This window comes from Oreochromis niloticus, linkage group LG15, assembly GCF_001858045.2.
Source record: "Oreochromis niloticus isolate F11D_XX linkage group LG15, O_niloticus_UMD_NMBU, whole genome shotgun sequence".
Lineage (NCBI taxonomy): Eukaryota > Metazoa > Chordata > Actinopteri > Cichliformes > Cichlidae > Oreochromis > Oreochromis niloticus.
Window position 1 is genome coordinate 39,212,299 of NC_031980.2, and position 17,024 is coordinate 39,229,322.

At 41.6% G+C, this 17,024-nt stretch overlaps 1 protein-coding gene across 11 annotated transcripts in view; it reads right to left on the reverse strand.

Annotated features, from left to right (window-relative positions):
* szt2 (SZT2 subunit of KICSTOR complex) overlaps positions 1 to 17,024 on the reverse strand; it is a 91,369-nt gene that overhangs the window by 19,406 nt on the left and 54,939 nt on the right. For 9 of the 11 annotated variants that reach the window (XM_019345913.2, XM_019345905.2, XM_019345907.2 and 6 more), the window contains 11 exons: positions 16,615 to 16,712; positions 16,385 to 16,517; positions 14,977 to 15,107; positions 12,332 to 12,379; positions 11,035 to 11,156; positions 10,368 to 10,553; positions 5,094 to 5,349; positions 4,941 to 5,020; positions 3,827 to 3,952; positions 1,040 to 1,242; positions 283 to 379 (listed from right to left, as the gene is read on the reverse strand). In XM_019345913.2, the coding sequence (XP_019201458.1) occupies positions 283 to 379; positions 1,040 to 1,242; positions 3,827 to 3,952; positions 4,941 to 5,020; positions 5,094 to 5,349; positions 10,368 to 10,553; positions 11,035 to 11,156; positions 12,332 to 12,379; positions 14,977 to 15,107; positions 16,385 to 16,517; positions 16,615 to 16,712 (1,480 nt within the window). The remainder of the gene's footprint in view (positions 1 to 282; positions 380 to 1,039; positions 1,243 to 3,826; positions 3,953 to 4,940; positions 5,021 to 5,093; positions 5,350 to 10,367; positions 10,554 to 11,034; positions 11,157 to 12,331; positions 12,380 to 14,976; positions 15,108 to 16,384; positions 16,518 to 16,614; positions 16,713 to 17,024) is intronic. The other 2 variants (XM_019345906.2, XM_019345908.2) reach the window with 2 other exon arrangements.

Below are 17,024 nucleotides of genomic sequence, written 5' to 3' on the forward strand. Positions count from 1 at the left end.
GGTCTGACCACAAAAACTAACTCTTCCTCAGTAAGTTTCCTCACCACAGCTCAAACTGTGACTGTGGCAGCTCTTCAGTCAAATCTGATAAAAAAAAAAATGCTTTAAGAGTTTAAATCAGACGTAGCAGAAAATACACGTCTCTGGAGATGCTGGAGACTTTAGTTTGTTTTAATGAGACATTAGAAATTCATTGGGCCCATTTTCCCATAGCACAGCCTGACTTTATCCCCAAGTTTTGTGTTTGGAGAATAAAAGAGCATTTTGGAGGTGAACACTAACCTTAGGGCTGTCCTCGCTCTTCTGCTTCACATAAGAAAAAGACATCCTGCCTTCTGATGACATGGAGTTCAACATGGCAGCACGAGCACGGGCGATGCTGCAGGACATGGGGGTGGGGGTGGGGGTGGAGTGGGGGACAGGGGTCAGTAAAGATCTGGTTAAACTAAAAACCCAACAAAGGCTTCTAGAGTGCCAGCAGCAAATAACCAAGCAGTAAGACACAATTCAGTGCGAGTCACACACAGACTGAGAAAGTGACAGCAGGCAGGACGCTCAGGCTTCTTCCCTCAGTACATCAGACACGAGGCAGCACTGATGGAGGTCAAAGGTCAGAGGAGAATCAAAACATATGAGATTAGATGACTAATAGACAAATATGACACACGACTGAGTGCGAGAGAAAACTAGAGGACGGGTGGATGAAAATGAATGATTCCTGATTTTCTTACATTTTACACACTAAAGGGAGAAGACAAACACCCGTTTACTAATCAGATAGTTGATGAAACTTGTTTTTTCTTATCTAGTAAACATAAATATGCACTTACACATGAGAGAAAACATTTATTTTAACTGCTACCATTAGACATGCCCCAGCTTAAATGGGGGCATTAAAGAGATAAGCAGCCCAGATTCAATGTAAAGTTCTGATTAAGACGTCTGAACTGATCCAGGGTGATAAACAGCTGCTGAAAGGGTTGTTGAGGGTACATTAGAAGGTTGGAAACAACAGTTGAAAAGCACACATTCAACACACCTGCGAGCTGGAGACTGAGGCCGGACCTGCACCAAAATGAAGCCCATGCTCTGCAGGTATTGGACATACTGCTGAAGGAAGGTGCTGGAAATTTCAAGCAGCCAGGGTTCTTCCTTCAGTCGGCCGGGCAGCATGTCAGCCGAGTCTGTGCTGTAGCTCCGGTCCCGACCTGATGCCGTGGAATCACTGGAGCGATGCCTTTTCTGACACACACAATTTCAGAAGAATTTATAGTACAGTGCACATCGCCTGAATACATACCAAAGAAATGACAGTAACCATGTTTGAATACAAAATTCTAAAAGATGACTGAAAATCACAATTTTCATTTGGAGCCTCATGAAAAAAAGCAGCCATACATCTGAGCCCTGCTGTGGAAGAATAATCCAGATCAATCCACCATTAATGGAAAAAAGCATTTGAACTTTGATGAAGGCCTTTTTGAAAAGACCGACATGTGCAGAGTTGGAACACATGTTTGCAGGCAGAAGGACAGGCTTCACAGGGGGCTGCTGTCAGCTCTGACAGCAAGCAGGACCACAGCACTGAGGCTCAGATGTGGAGATGCATGTCACAAGTCACAAAAGCAAACTCATCCACATCGAAACAATCTTTCTGGAGCCTGTTGACCACAAAAAAGGTGCTCCATACATACAATATGTTACTGTACTGAAACTGACCAAAGTTACTCAGATTGTGATATTTTTCAGATGAAAGAAGCTGAAATCCTACAAAACTTCCTCCTGACGTTTGAAAGGAATTTCCAGGGAATAAATTTACGACACTAACTTAAAACCCGCTGGAGTGCTGTGTGAAATCTAAATACAAACAGGATGTAATGACTTACTCAAACCAATACTTCTTTCACAACATAACATAGAAAACATATCAAATGTTGCGACATTTTACTCTTTCATGAAAAACGATTTCTCATTTTGCAGTACCGCTGAGGTCATGTTGAGGAAGTCATGACCTCAGCATGCTCATCTGTCAGGATGACAACAATACGAGGCTGATGGGGTAAACCATCCAGCCAAAGGTGATCTTCGACTAAGCAAAAGCTCATTTAAAATGAACTGAAGCAAAAATGGAAAACTGTTTTGTGATCAGATGAAGCAAAACTTGTTCCTCTTGACTAACGAGGAGACAGATCATCTGGTTAGTTATCAGTGATCAGTCCAGAAGCCTGCTGGAACTGGCAGCTTGCACTTCTGCAAAGGCACCATCAATGCTGAAAAGTATTGATGGCCTTAGAGCAACACATGCGCCCAAGCAAACACTTAGTATGCTGAAGTGAAGTGTCTGCAGACCTTTCATCAACTGAAAACATTTGGTGGATAATGAAACAGGATGTCCAACAAAGTAGGACTGCTCAGCAGCTAGAACACTATATCGAACAAAAATAAGACTACATACAAGAACACTGCACAGTGTCATATTCAGATGATACTGTTGGTTTTTAAAGAAATCTATTCGTGCACTTTGGGGCCAGACTGAGATATTTTGGGAAACATCAGGCTCTGAAATAAATTCATCTAAAACCTTCATTGTGTTGTTAAAAGTTTTTAAATACTTACAATTAACTAACTTCATCAGTCACCATCTATTCCCTCTTTGACCATAATAGAAAAACTACTCTTCTGGAAAGGGGCTGATATCTAAACTATATCACTCATTAGCAGACGAGTCCTCTGAGTCTTCTGTACAAAGACTGGAGACGACTTACATGACGATATTCCCAGGAAGAGAGGAGGAAGGCATCCAAGGTTCAAAAACACATTTAACGCATGTTTTAGACTATTGCAAAAATAATTGGTTGACATGAACCTATGGAGTTTAATAAATACAAAAGAGCTTCGTTTATGCATTAAAGGTGGAAATAATTGGCAGTGTGTTCGAATAAATGCATTCTGGGAAGAAGTACGAGTTTGCATTCAGGACCTCGTCTCAGTAAAAATATCTTCTGGCCCTGAAAGGTTTATATCCAACTAAATGACAAATGACTAATAGGCCTAATATAAAAGCATGTTTTCCTCCTTAGCTACCACGAAAGGGTTAACCGCTCACTCTTTTAGAGTATTCGGAGCCTTTTCATAGGTTATATAGAAAGAACAAATTGGATCTCAATGTTGGAGATACTTGACGATATGAATAGCGTTTTGTGATATCCAAATGATGCTCTCAAATGTCCTAAGTAACTGTGCACAATAAACGGATTAAATGGAGAATTGCCCATCCTCAGTCAGCCCTTTCCTTGTTTCTACAGATGTATAATGTTCTGCGTAGGGAAAGTAAGAAAAAGGACCAAAATAAACGACAGCATTCGTTTCCAAAAGTCCAGCAACTGGTCTCCTCAGCTCCAAGTCTATTTATGGACTGTTGGTAAAAGAAGAGATGATGCTACACAGTTTAAACGTCCCCCTGCTCCAATTTTTTAAACGTTTTTCTTGCCATCAAATTGAAAATGACCCACTGTTTAGGACCAAAATGATACATTTTCTCAGTATAAATATTTGAGATGTTTTCTGTGTCGTCGTTAAAACAAATCCTTTGTTATTTGTATATTATAATTTGTAAAAGAACATTTCAAATCAAATTCAGCATGAATGTAAAACAGAGGTATCCTAACCAGGAGTCACTGTGTTTACCATGGAATAAGAGAGGAACATTAAACACAGGATCAGATATTAAAGACTGTATTTTACATTATATTTGGTCTTTATACGAATGAATTCTCTAAAGTGAAATCTCCCAGTAACTTTCCCTTTAGTTGGATGGAAAACAAACCTTTTCTAGAGGCTGAATAATCTGCTCCTCTTGGATCTGCTTGCGGAAGACGGGGTCAAAGAGCAGAGGGGTGGCACAGTAGTGGACCAGTCGGGATGACTGCTTCAGAGTCTCCAAATCTGTCCCCTGCAGAGACAACCAAGGTAACTCTTACTGAAATGGTAAAAGTATGAAACTGCAAGTGGGATGACAGTGATATAAAAGACCACAGCAACATCAAAGATTACACCAGACTGAACTTTTAGTACAGGAGATCAGCATTCAAATTCCAGCCGACAGGTAATTTAGCTTGTTTATTGGAGGGAAAATGCTAAAAGCCACAGGAAACTGCTCCTGACAGACTCAGGCCAGGCTGAAGACCTCCTGCTGGATGTGCTTGAGTAAGAGTACCATGTGGGTGACTGCTGAAATATCAAATTTGTAAATTTAATGCCACCGTGTAACCTCTCTTGAGATGTCACTGTGTCAGATAGAAACCTTTTTAATTAGCTCGGATATTCCCCACTTTGAAACAGGGCGATACAAAATGATTTCCCCGAGGAGTGAGCTGTAATTGAAGCTCCTCAAAGACATAAAGCAGTGAGACGCACTGTTCCCTCAGGTTTAATCACGTGCAATTAGCTTTATCTGAGATTATGCTGCTTGCACAGTGGAAGAATTTACTGGTCAAATCCAATTTGTTGTTTATGTTTTTAATATCCAACATCATTATGAAATTAAAGGTACGTTTTGTAATTACCCTGTATGAACTTTAACTAAAACTATCACCAGCAGGGGGCAGGCTTTTGACAAAGTATGAGAATATGTGTGCTGCTATTCTTTTAACTTATCGTATTTCTTTTGTTTTGCATTCCTCACACTCCACAGGCTCCATTATAAGTACAACTGTCTGCCTAATAACTTGCCTGGAAACCTAAAGGTTACATTTACTTACGTTGACCCTGCTGAGCCGCTGCTTTCAGGAAGCGTGGGAATTCTTTCAATTGAGCAACTGGTTCAGGAGTTATGGGAATTACAGAGGTTTAAAAAAAAACACTGCAAGTGCCTGTCTGACCCCAGTGACCGGCTCTAAAGGGTTAAACCGTTTTGAAGCAACAGTGTTGAAAATACTTACTGAAATGGGCATGTTGGACTGTGCTGACCTCTGCTGCCAGGTCACAAACAGGTTCTCTATCTTCATCTGCTTCTCTAATTCTGTTAGAATAAAAACAAAGCCATTAATTTTTCAAACTGACATCATGTTTAATGTACAAGTCAAACTATTCACCTCTCCGCTCAGCAGCTTTGATCTCCAAGAGCTGGCTGCCATGTCGAGCCACCACATCTCCGTCCATCAAAGGTCGAATGGTGCAGACGTCCCTCAGAGCTTCATCAAAGGGAAGCAACTCAGAGGGAAAGTGGAGGGGAGCAAGAATTCGACCAGAGTTTCCCAGTCTGCCCTGCTCTTTACTGGGCAGAGGAGGGACTGCGCTCCGCAGCAATGCATCAGGCTCCATGGAGGGACCGAGGAATGGGTTGGGATCCTGATCAAGATAGAGAAGAAGTCAAATACCTCCACAATTAATGACACCATCACCTCACTTACCACCTAAATACCTCCTGAGTAACCTCAGAAAACCACTCTTATTACATAGTTGTCGAGTGAATCGCAATTTCCTGTCTGGGCAGGCAGGCTATCACCTGGCTACTGTTAGCAAATGCTAGCTGATATCTGAGCCAAACACAACACAGCAGCTTTTAAAGTCACCACTAAAATACTGTCTGAAGTCACAGGTTGGGGTTTCCTTATGAGAAGCTTGTGTTGGAGGACTTTTGTGGTGGTGACTGGTGGGTGCCATTACCAGACAGTGTTGCTCAGAGTAGCAGAGAGGTCTGGACCCAAGTCCTTCACAAAGAAGTCATTTCACAAGCAGCAAGAGGGAACTCGATAATCTGGAAAGGTCTTGTTTTTAAATGGTACATTAAAGCTCATTTTAAAAGCATTTAATACATGAAATTTTTACTTAGTCTGTGTTAATCAGGCGATTAATTACGCCTTAAACTGAGGATGCTCGAGCCATGGATACAACAGTCTCCATGTTGTGTCAGTGTGAGAATGACCACAGACAGGAAGTGGCACATCAGAAACACAGCAGTGGACACATTTGCATTTTTCTAATCACATTACGCAGCAATGTGCTACAGTCACCGCGCTGTATATTAGTTTTGTCTGTTCTTCTTTTTTTGCTGTTGACAGGAACTTTTGGGTGAGTTTGCTCAGCGGAGCAGCTCAGGGCCCAGATGCCCCTCGTGTGGCAGTGCTGGCTGCACCATGCCCACAGGCTGGGGGGTCAAACCGTGCACTGGTGCTCCCTCTGCTTCTCATCAGGACCTTGACAGATGAAGTTCTGTTCAGGCAAATTTTCTGCTGCTCTGACTCTGCCTTCTGTCCGCACTCATTAGTAATGCCGTGATGAAGAGCGAGGCCATCGGAGGGAAAGGAAAAGTTTGCTTCTTTTTATTCTTTGAGCTTGTTTTGTTATTGGCCACAGGGAGAAGACTGAAAGGGCATTTGGTGTCATTCTCGGTTGCAAAACGGGGGTCTAATAAGTCCCTTCTTCAGTCTGTTTTGCGCACACTGTGCATGACATTTTGCTGGATTTTACTGAACTTTTATTCAAACTAAAACAGCATTACATGATTTATTTAAACAGCACCATGGTCAGCTTGACATGGTGGGGGAAGGGTGGCTCTCTGTATATTACTCCATACTAAGCTGGCCAATGGGCTAAGTACTGTATGCTAATTATCCAGCCAGTTATCTCTTGATCATACTTGAGCCAGAAGAGCAGAGCATACACAGTCCAGTCACCAAAGACCCCGCCCCTTATTGGGGTCTACAGATGCATGTTTCTCCAGGAGTTTTCCTTTAATCCACCGATCACAAAACACTTGATCCCCACTGTACCTGGGCCTTTCTCGGTTAGTCTGCGTAGACAGCAGTTTGGCTCCGATTAATACTCTTCCTCACATTTATCCCCACCAGCAGAGGGCCTGTTCACAGAGGTGTTTGTTTTTACAACTACGGTTTACAGATGTCCCCTAAACGAGTCTCACAATTCAAAAGCTCTTGTTTTGAAAAGTAGACAGTCTGAATGTGCCGACTAAAAACATGGCTGTGCAACATGAGGTGGCAGCTTTCTAAATAATCACTCCTTCAGATAATATGAGCAGGTTTCTGAATTCATTTGTCACGAGGTTTTGTTTAGACCAGCGGTCCCCAACCCCCGGGCCGTGGACCGGTCCGTGAGTCGTTTGGTACCGGCCGCGAGAGTTGAGGCTCGGGTGTGAAGTTTATGGTTTTTATTATTAACTCGGTTTCCCTGGGTCTTTCCCGTGTTGTAGTCGTGTGTCTTATTTTGAAAGAAATATTTACGTGTTACCATAGCAACCAGAGAGCATTAAGGGGCAGAGAGGAGGATGTTACTCTCAATGTTGTTGGCGCATTTCAAGAGGACGCTGCTAATAAAGTTACACACAGTGAATTCATGTTTATTATTATATTTACAGAATACCACCAATTTTATTTTGTTGTGTTTATCCGCCCGACCTTAAAGGCCACTCCGTGATTGTCTGACATTAAACCAGTTGGGGACGGCTGGATTAGACCATATTTAAATAAAATTTTTTGACTGTTTCTCATTTTTCATGTCTTTTCAAATGCTTTTTCATTTTTATATAGCAGTCTTGCACATCTTTGATGTTCCTGAAGTCTGCTCCATAAACAAACTAAACTTGACAAACTGCAGTGTCCTCATATCACAGATTACATATCCCCAAATCAATGTTCTATCTACGCTCATGCTGCACTATGCAAGTTAGTTTCAACTGATTTTTGAAAACCTCGACTTCCTAATGATTAGGAAAAACCTGTGGCTTGATGGCTTTATAATTTGTCACTTGTATTTTAGCAGCAGGCGCTGATGCCGTTACTCTGGTTTCTCTGCCTACATTTTCCCAGATGTTCCATCACAGAAGCCTTTTTAGCCCAATTCTCCAGCCATCTGTAGTATACCATCACATATGACACCCCCTTCATCCCACCAGGAAAAACAAGATTGTAAAATCAATCAGTAGCTGTAGAAGTGGAGCCTTTTTGCACCGCTGTCCTCAGAGCAGCGAGGCTGATATGACAGCTGATGTGTGATGTGAGAGTGGGAGGGAAGATGAGATGTAAAAAATGCTTTGCAAACAGTTATTTAACAGGCGGCACAGCAGACTATAGAAACCTACAATCCAAAGCCCTCTATGTGAGAGAGGATCATAAATAATCGAGGAGGATAAATGTAAACTGACAGAGGCTAAATTGCACTGAGGTGGTTAAGTCTTCCATTTTGGAAAACAAGGCCGCTGATGTGACAGGGTTATATTTCCAGGATATGATCCGGACAACATAAGAAGACAGCAAAGAGAGAAGGGTAATAATCAAGAAGAATAAAAATGCTTAGTCGTGTGGCTGAAAAATCTTGTTTTGGTTTCTGCTGCCAACACCATCAACTGCATATTGATCCAAAACTCCATATTTAATAAAGGGTGTCCAGCAGTTTTTGCTGAGACACTCAAAACAAAAACAAAGCTGAATGGAGCCACAGCGAGCTTTGATGAAGCTGCAAGTGGCATAAATATGGAAGAGGATTCAGCGACAGTCTTTGCCTGCCAATATTTATGCAGGATGTCAATCGGAAATCTTTTTGGACTGAACTGAAAATTTATCAGTTTGCACACTGCAGCATCTCCCAAATATTGAATATTTTACAAGAGATAAGTGTTGTAGGGCCTAGTCGTTGCAGACCAATGTAAGGTAATATACACCTCGTGTCTGAAAAGCCAAGCTTTACAGCGATCATACAGAAAATGTAGCAGCAGCAGGACAAACTGCAACTGATCCAAAAGCAGGAAATGCTCGTTTAAAAATGACACTGACCTCTCGGCTAATAATGTACATGCTAAGAGGTGGTTATACTCCCACAACTACGACTGTCATAGCCTAACATTAGCATTTTATGTGCTTACTGTAATAATGATAAATGATGCTTATTTACTGCAATTAGCCACGACTCAATTTTCAAATTCCATCAGCTTTTTGTAAGAGGAACCACAGAGATGCTAACTTCCTGGTTAGCTGAAGAAAAAAGGTCAGCCCTGCAGCTCTCTATACAACTATTGTATCATAGTACAAGATGAAAACACATTACTGTACCTGCCTTACTGTGACACATCGTCACGGAAACTCATAAATAGCACGAGAACCACTAACAGGCTGGTAGAGGATCAAGTAATGACATCACCATCCATGTGGGAGTCACACAAATTCCTCCTCGGGATACAACAGCTGCATGAAGTGTGCTCCGGGAGCTGCTGCCTTCTGTGGCAGTGTGAGTGCAGATGCTACCCTCCCAGGCTGATTCCACCTGAACTAGCATCCTGTTCTCCTCACCAGCTCCCACCAGATGCAGCCGAGCAGCAGAAACAGAAGGTGCAGCCATGCTTTTTAGGGGCAAGTCTGAGGTGTTTCAGCACACTAAAATCAAGAGGTCTAAGGGGGAGCCTGAAAATGCTGCCAAGGTTTTTCTGACGTCAGTTTTTATATTGCTGTTATAAAAAGAAAGAAGGCTGTGATTAATACTCCCAGAACAATCGTTGTGGCAGGGCCATGTCTGACATGTTAAGCAGCGTTAATCTTCCTGGTTTTATATGAAAAACACCCCTGTGCAGATCATATTCCACAGTTGCACACAATAACTGAGCGGCACAGGCCCATCTGTCATTTGAGAACTCCGTTAACACACCATGCCATCGCAGGAAGCACGCGGTGACTGCCACAGCGCTGATGCCACATAACAACCTTTTGCAGTGAGTTTGACGCTGGTCATTTGCTGCCACCACATGTGAACACATGAGGGCTGATAGCTGCCTCCTTTCTTTCTCTAATGCAGGACCAGCACAGCGCTGAGTGTGAGAGAGCTGCTGGTGACTCAGCAGGTGCTGAAATACCATGAATAAAAAATACGCCCTGGGTTCCAAATCAAATACTCAAATACTACTTTCAGTTCATACTGCAGCTTCTCTTATGAAGTCAGGATTACTGGAGTTGGAACTGATTCCTTTGTCAGAACACTTTCACTGCCTTGCATATATATAGACTCAACCTTCATTCGTGGGCATGACTACATGACTGCCAAATCTGATTACCTGATTACTTACAAGACGACAACTTGCTCATAACTTAAACAATAAGACACAGTAATGCTATCTTGTTTTTTAAAACGTGTATCCAGCAACCAGTTAAGGCCATCTTTGAGGTACAGTTTATCTACTAAGTGATGCTTCACTGCTTAAATCCTCTGTGTGCTCTCTCTGACTTTCACTTTGTGTACAGACATCACAAAACGTCCCTCACAAATAACTAACAATTAAGCGATCCCATGATGCTTTTCTTCCTGTACTGCTGTTGGCCTGCTTACAATACACCACATTACAAACTGTGTCAGAGTGTTTTTACCTGCTTGGAGTCTATTTCATGGATGGGTGCATCGGAAAAGCAGTAGTGATGGAAGAGACCCATCTTCTGGTTGAACAGGCAGTGGACAACATGAGCCCTCGCATTCTGCCACTTCACCAGACGCACCAGCTCGCGATTCAGAGAGGCGCCCAAATCCACGGACCAGTTGTAGCTGTACAGCGTCACCTGAAGAACAAATGGTGAAGTATCACAATTATGTTTTAAAACAGCACACTTGTAGTTAGAAACATAATTCCACAGCTTAATCATGAAGCACAATTAGGATACGTCTGCTACTTTTTTGACTTCGATATCTAAAAAGATATCAGAGATATTTAGATATCAGAAATAAACAGCTGAACGCTGAATTTCCAAGAGGTATAAAATCTAGAGGATTAAAAAACGATCTTCGGGCTAATAACTTGGCTACCATGTGTGTTTATATGTCACCATTCCTAACATTTTCATTATTGTAGGCAGTTTATACACATGCACTGTCAGAGGTAAACAAGACCATCTTTATTTGGTAAAGCACCCACTGACAAAAATCCATCTAAGGACAGGTTCATGTATTTCAAACCCATTACAAACAGGACCCTTTGGGATCTTGCTCTGTGCCCGGCCTGAGGGATATTCACAATACAGAGGCCTCCTTATCCCAAATCACCTTTTTGTCCAGGATGCTGATAAAGAGGAACCTCTGGCGAGGAGCCATTCCCAGCCCAGCCTGGCTCGGACTGATCGACTCGCTCTGCTCCAGAGCATCGAAGCGCTGGAAGCCTTTATGAGCTGGACAGAAAAGACAGAAACTCAGTGAAACGCCAAAGCAATATGAGTCAAGGCTGCCCAGCATGCTGTGTTATGTCCTTTAACAAAGAGTCCCAACTGACTCTAATGACACTCTCTCTGTACTGAACTGTCAGATGAACACGACTGTACTGTGACTGAGATTTTAAATACAAATGCACTGGGCAGCTGCTTCGCAGGTTTTTCACTTCCTGGGATGCTTTGAGGTTTCTGAGGTTTGACTGACGAGAGTGGAAGCTTTACTGTAATGCTGCTTCTGAAATCACAGCGTTTGACGGACCACAAAAAAAAGTGTTGGCTTGATTAGTAGGAATGAAGAAAGATGGAAAGTGGTTATTTTTAAAAACGATTTAGAGCCTGTTTGCGAGCAGGGGTCGTGATGTCCCCGCAGAAAGGAAGGAGAGAATGATGAAGTAATATCATTACCACAGAAAGGTCAAATAGCATTTCAGCTTCAAGATGATTTAAGGTCTGCTTAAACTCTAAACAAAAACTTATTCGTGCTGCAGCTTTATAAAAGCTTCTGAGTGCAAACACTACTTGTACGCTATTCTCTCAATGTGTGCGTTTTATCCTCCTCGTCAGTGTCAGACACAAAGTCACTGGGCTGTGTTTTTACTTAACTTTGGTTTGTGGCTTAAATGCTTTCAGAGGTTTACTTATTTATTTGTTACCTCAAAGTATAAGTGAGTCAAGCTCGTAATTCAGTTTCAGCTTCAAAGTTTCCAACTCTAATTTGGGACGGCACAATCAGCTGATCCTCTCATAACTGCAGGTGTTATTACTACACCTGGGAGCTATATTATATGTATAACACTTGCCTTAAATTCAGATCATTGGATTTAAAAAGATTGCAGGTCTTAAAGAACCAGTAAAAATTCAGTTTAACTGAAGAGGCGAACACACTAACATGTTTTTATCAAACTGATTCACTAAAACTTTCATGTCTTATGTTTAATGGCTAATGTCAACATGTAAAGTATTCTGCACTGTCTCGTTGTTTGAAAGCTCGTTGGTTTTACATATATTTCAGCTGGACTGTTGATAATATAGCGAAAACAAACAAACAAACAAACAATATATTGACAAAACGCAGCCATTAAAAAAAAAAATCCCATTAGCATGAAAGTTCTTGGTAAGCTGAGGAGCAAACTTACGTGTGAACCTATTTAGCACTGGGCTGTTTTCCTCATCTGAACTGTCTTCTGTGGGTAAACAGAGGAGGTACAAACAGCAAGGCAGCGTGGACAGTGAAACACAGCTCGACACAAACCGATGAAAGCAAAGAAAATAAGACAGGTATGTTAGAGAGCTGCGAGCATGGACAGAAACACAGACTCAAAGAGCAGCAGCAGCAGCAGCAGCAGCAGCAGCGAGGACAGAGCATGTTCAAAGCTTCAACATGAAACACACGGAGCGTCTCCTCCACACTCATGATGTTAAAACAAGTGTTAGCAACATGCTGCAGACAGGTCTACACCAGTCCTTCCAGCTAATATACAGAAAACTTTTACCTTCAGAATATTCTCAGTACACTAGCAGTGTGTTATTAGGTCTGGGACACAAAAGCAACAGAAATGAGGCCGAACTTTATTTTACATTAAATGAGAAGAAAACTAGAAACAGAAGATCTGCATGAGACTTCACTCACTGGACACCTTTCTTTTAAAGTACTCATATATTGTGCTGTAAGATACAAACTATACTACATGTAGACATTAATATATCAAATTAAACTGTATTTGTGTTTTATAGCCATTATTTTTGGTTGCTTACTTTATTATATGCAAATTATAGTTTTATTCTTTTGATTGTTTTGTCTTTTCAGTTTTTGGTAATTATTTACTATAGTTTATAATGTATCAGCATTTTATTCAACTATATGATGTTTAATCAACTTTTTCCAGGATTGAAGATTTTTTAAAGGTTTGTTTTTTGTTTGTTTAATTTTGTTGTGTTTCCATCATCCATCCATCCTCTGCTGCCTATAGTGGAGATGTCTGACCATAATGTTCGGTGCAAACCAAACACAGCACACCGTCCAGCTTTCATTTACTGAGTCAACCATAAACTCCTTCGATATGGGAGGGAGTCCAACCTAACACCTCACCCAGCAGGCATCCAGATCAGATGCCTAAACAACCTCAGTTGGCTCGATATCAAACAGCTGCTTTTCTCTACCCGATGGCCAAGTTACTCACCCCATCTCTAAGGGTGAGGCGGGGCGATGCCCTCACAAACACCCTTCATTTCCACTACTTGTATTTTCTATGGTGGTCTCACCCATGAGTGAGGGTAGGACTGTGGACAGACCAGGAAACTGAGCTGACTGATTTCACACTCAGCTCTTTCTCACCAGGATGGACTGTCTGACTATACCTTTGTCTCCCACTCCACTCATGAACAAGGCGTTAACATGAACTCATCCACTAGAGACAACAATTCCTCCCCAACTCGGAGCGCACGCTCCTTCCTGTTCCACCTTAGAACCACAACACTGGACTTTTAATTCTCATTGATTTTTCAATCATTCAAACTGCAGTGACACACTCTTAGTGTACTTATATTTAAAATGTCATTTTATTCCACTTTTTGTTTTGTTTCTATTTGCTTTGTGTCATTATCGGCTCTTCAGTCATCTGTGAAGCACTTTGAACTGCACTTACTTGCATGAGACGAACTACAGACTGAACTTTGATTGATTACAATAATGAGAAAACACAAAAGAACATCAGCTGTTTATTGGACTTTTATTTGACATGGTTTTACTTTATTATGGAGTCATTTGTTGCTCATTAGAAGCAACAAATGACTCAAGTCAAAGCACATTATAGGCTCACAGAACCAGCAACAACACATTATATGGACTTGATTTTATGTGATGTTTTTTCTGTTTCTCATTGTCTTTATTTGCCTGTTTATTGTTTTTCAATTATTGTTGATCATTTCTCATTAACTGCTTTTATTCTGTTATTGACATGTATACTGTGTTTTGCATTGTGCAGTCTTGTAGCTCTTTCTCACTGTTACCTTCATCTTGTGTTGTTTGGCTTTGATTCTGCGATCTGCTCATCTGTCAAAGCACTTTGTAAACTGACTGTTTGCTAACTAAGCAGGAAGGAGATGAAGTCATTAACATTTATTCTAAAAATTCTGTTACTTTGTATTTTGTAGATGATAAAATATAAAACTAACAATGTGTCATTTTAATATATCGTGATCCAATAATATAATGTGTACACGATTCTGCAGCAGGCTGATGAAGCGGTCACTGTCGCTTCACTATCGATACTGGGTTTAAATCTTGTGGCCAGCTGGGGTCAGTCTGAGTTTGCCTGTTCTCCGTGTGCCTGTGCGGGCTCTCTCCGGGTCCAAAGACACGCATGTTAGGTTAGCTGGTGATTCTAAATTGCTGTAGGTGTGAATGAATGTGTGAACGTCTCTCTATGCAAGTATGGAGACCTGTCCAGAGTGTGCCCCACACTCTGGACAGGTCAGCTGGGACAGGCTTTGGAAAATGGATGGATGACACCAATATACTTGAACTTCCAAAACAGCTGTTCAATGCAAAACACGAACTCTTACAGAAAGACTCATCACTTACTACATCTGTATCAGGGCTGCACAAATCTATGAACGGCATTTATTTCTAATCAAATATTCTGATTTCCCGTTATTGATGAATTGGAGAAATAGAAACAAGCATAACAGGTTGTTTAAAACACAATGGAGTTGAGGTACTGATGCATAGCCTGTGCAGTACAGAGGGTAAGGTAGTAATTACCAGTATTACAGCGGTTACCTTGCTCTGTGCTGTAGTGCCACTGATGGAAGTTGCGGCCGATGAGAATGAAGCTCCTCACAGCATCCGGTGGTTGGCTGAGGTTCTGAGCAAGAGGGAGCGGCACAAAATGGTCTCCAGATGTGGGGCAGCTGCAAAAAGTATAATACAGTTGCAATATTATAGTGCTGAAAGACTTTAATGGCAGTGTGCAGTCAGAGGGCACCACCAGGCAACCACTTAAGTGGACTTATTACAATTTTCTTTATTGTGTATCGTAAATATGTTTCCAAAAATATGGTATATGGTTCTTAGATAATGCCTTTCTACTCTACCTGAGCACTCAAAGTGCTTTATACAACATGTCTTAATGATTCATAGAAGCACTTTTTTCTAGGCTTAAGTCCATTGGATGTGTTTCAGTGGATGAAGCTGGGAGAAACCTGGGGTCAGTATCTTGTGCACAGATATTTGGCAAGTAGACTGGAGCAGCCAGGCATCGAGTCACCAACCTTCTGATTAGTATATGACCTGCTCGGCCTCCTGAGCTACAGCCTGCCCGGTCAGTGTATGTACAAGTGTTTCTGTGTGACCCAAAGCTGCAGCTCTTTGCTCAAAATCCTCAGTTTAAGATTTTTTTTTCCACTTTTGAAACGTCACCAACACGACCTGCTCTTCAAACCTTTAGTTTGTGAGGGGCAACCAATCACAATAAACGCTGCTGTAAAGCGAGAGAAATAAAAGAACAAACCAAAAACAGTGCCTAACTTCACATCTATAAGGTAAAACTGTGTGTCTATAGTCATGTTCATTGATTATATGTCTGAAATGCCTGAAATGTCGAAATGAGTACTGATTTTCGAGTGCAATCAAAAGAGTTACTTGGTATCTGTCTGGCAACAATCAGGAACAAGAAGTTTGCAGGCTTCTTATTCACAGTGTTTTCTAATGAGCAGGCTGCTAAGAAGTCTGTGAGGACAATGTGGTGGCTTTCAGGGGGTCTGCACTGCAAGAGATGAACGCAAGTTCCAGTTTGACTTATAACCAATAAAAGTCATTCAAATTTCAGCTGAAGAGTCAAAATGATTGGAAGTATTAGATGGCTAAAAGTAGCTGGAATGCCATTTGATGAGTAAGTGCAGAAAGCAGTTGGAACATCAGCTGCAGAGTGAGAGATGGAAGTGAATGAAAGCTGTTGAAATGTCATTTGCATTGGAAGCAACAATCGACATTTGAGCTGAAGCTGAAGAGCCTCAGCTGAGGTGTTTTTGAATGTCAGAGCAGCAACAACAGCTTTTACGCACCTCTGCAAAAAAATAAAACCTGGGAACTATACAACATCACAACTCAGTGTCACTTTTTTATTACTCTCCACAATAGAAAGGTAGGAGTGATGATCAATTAAGAAAAACTTGATGTTAAAACTCACCTTGTCTTTCGAAATGTCTTCACTGTTGTATCGGCGGCCAGCGAGCTGACCAAACTGACAATCTCTGCCAAGATGGAGGGCAGCAGGAAGTGTGAAGCAGTTTTAGTTGTACACTGCTGAATGGAGGGACAACCTGAGAGTAACACAGAGTGTGAGAGCTCACAGAATATAAACCCCCAACTTCTCAAATAAGTTTTCAGATTCTGGACGAACACAGAGATAAAACTTACCAAGTTTGGCCATGAAAGTTATCCATGGCTGGCAGATATCTTGGTAAATGGGGTGCAGAGTGCCCACATCTCCCTCCTCAAACTGAGACAGCTGCCTCCTGCACAGCCACAAACCCCCCCCCCACATCATTAAACCACATTTTTATAGGACTCACAGCAGAGAGAAAACCTGTTTTGGTGGTTTAAAGGCTTGTTGCCTGCCATCACTGATGCAGTGGTCAGGTAAGATTTCTGCTTTCTCAGCTCCATATGTACGACAGAAATGACAATACTACAATAGATGGCACTGCTGTAAAGAGCTTTTCACTGAATTAAAAATATTTAATCTTTAAATATGAAATGGACAGTACTGGCACTGTGACTCCACCCACTGGTCAGTGAACTCCAAGCATCACGCTATCTTAGCCTTT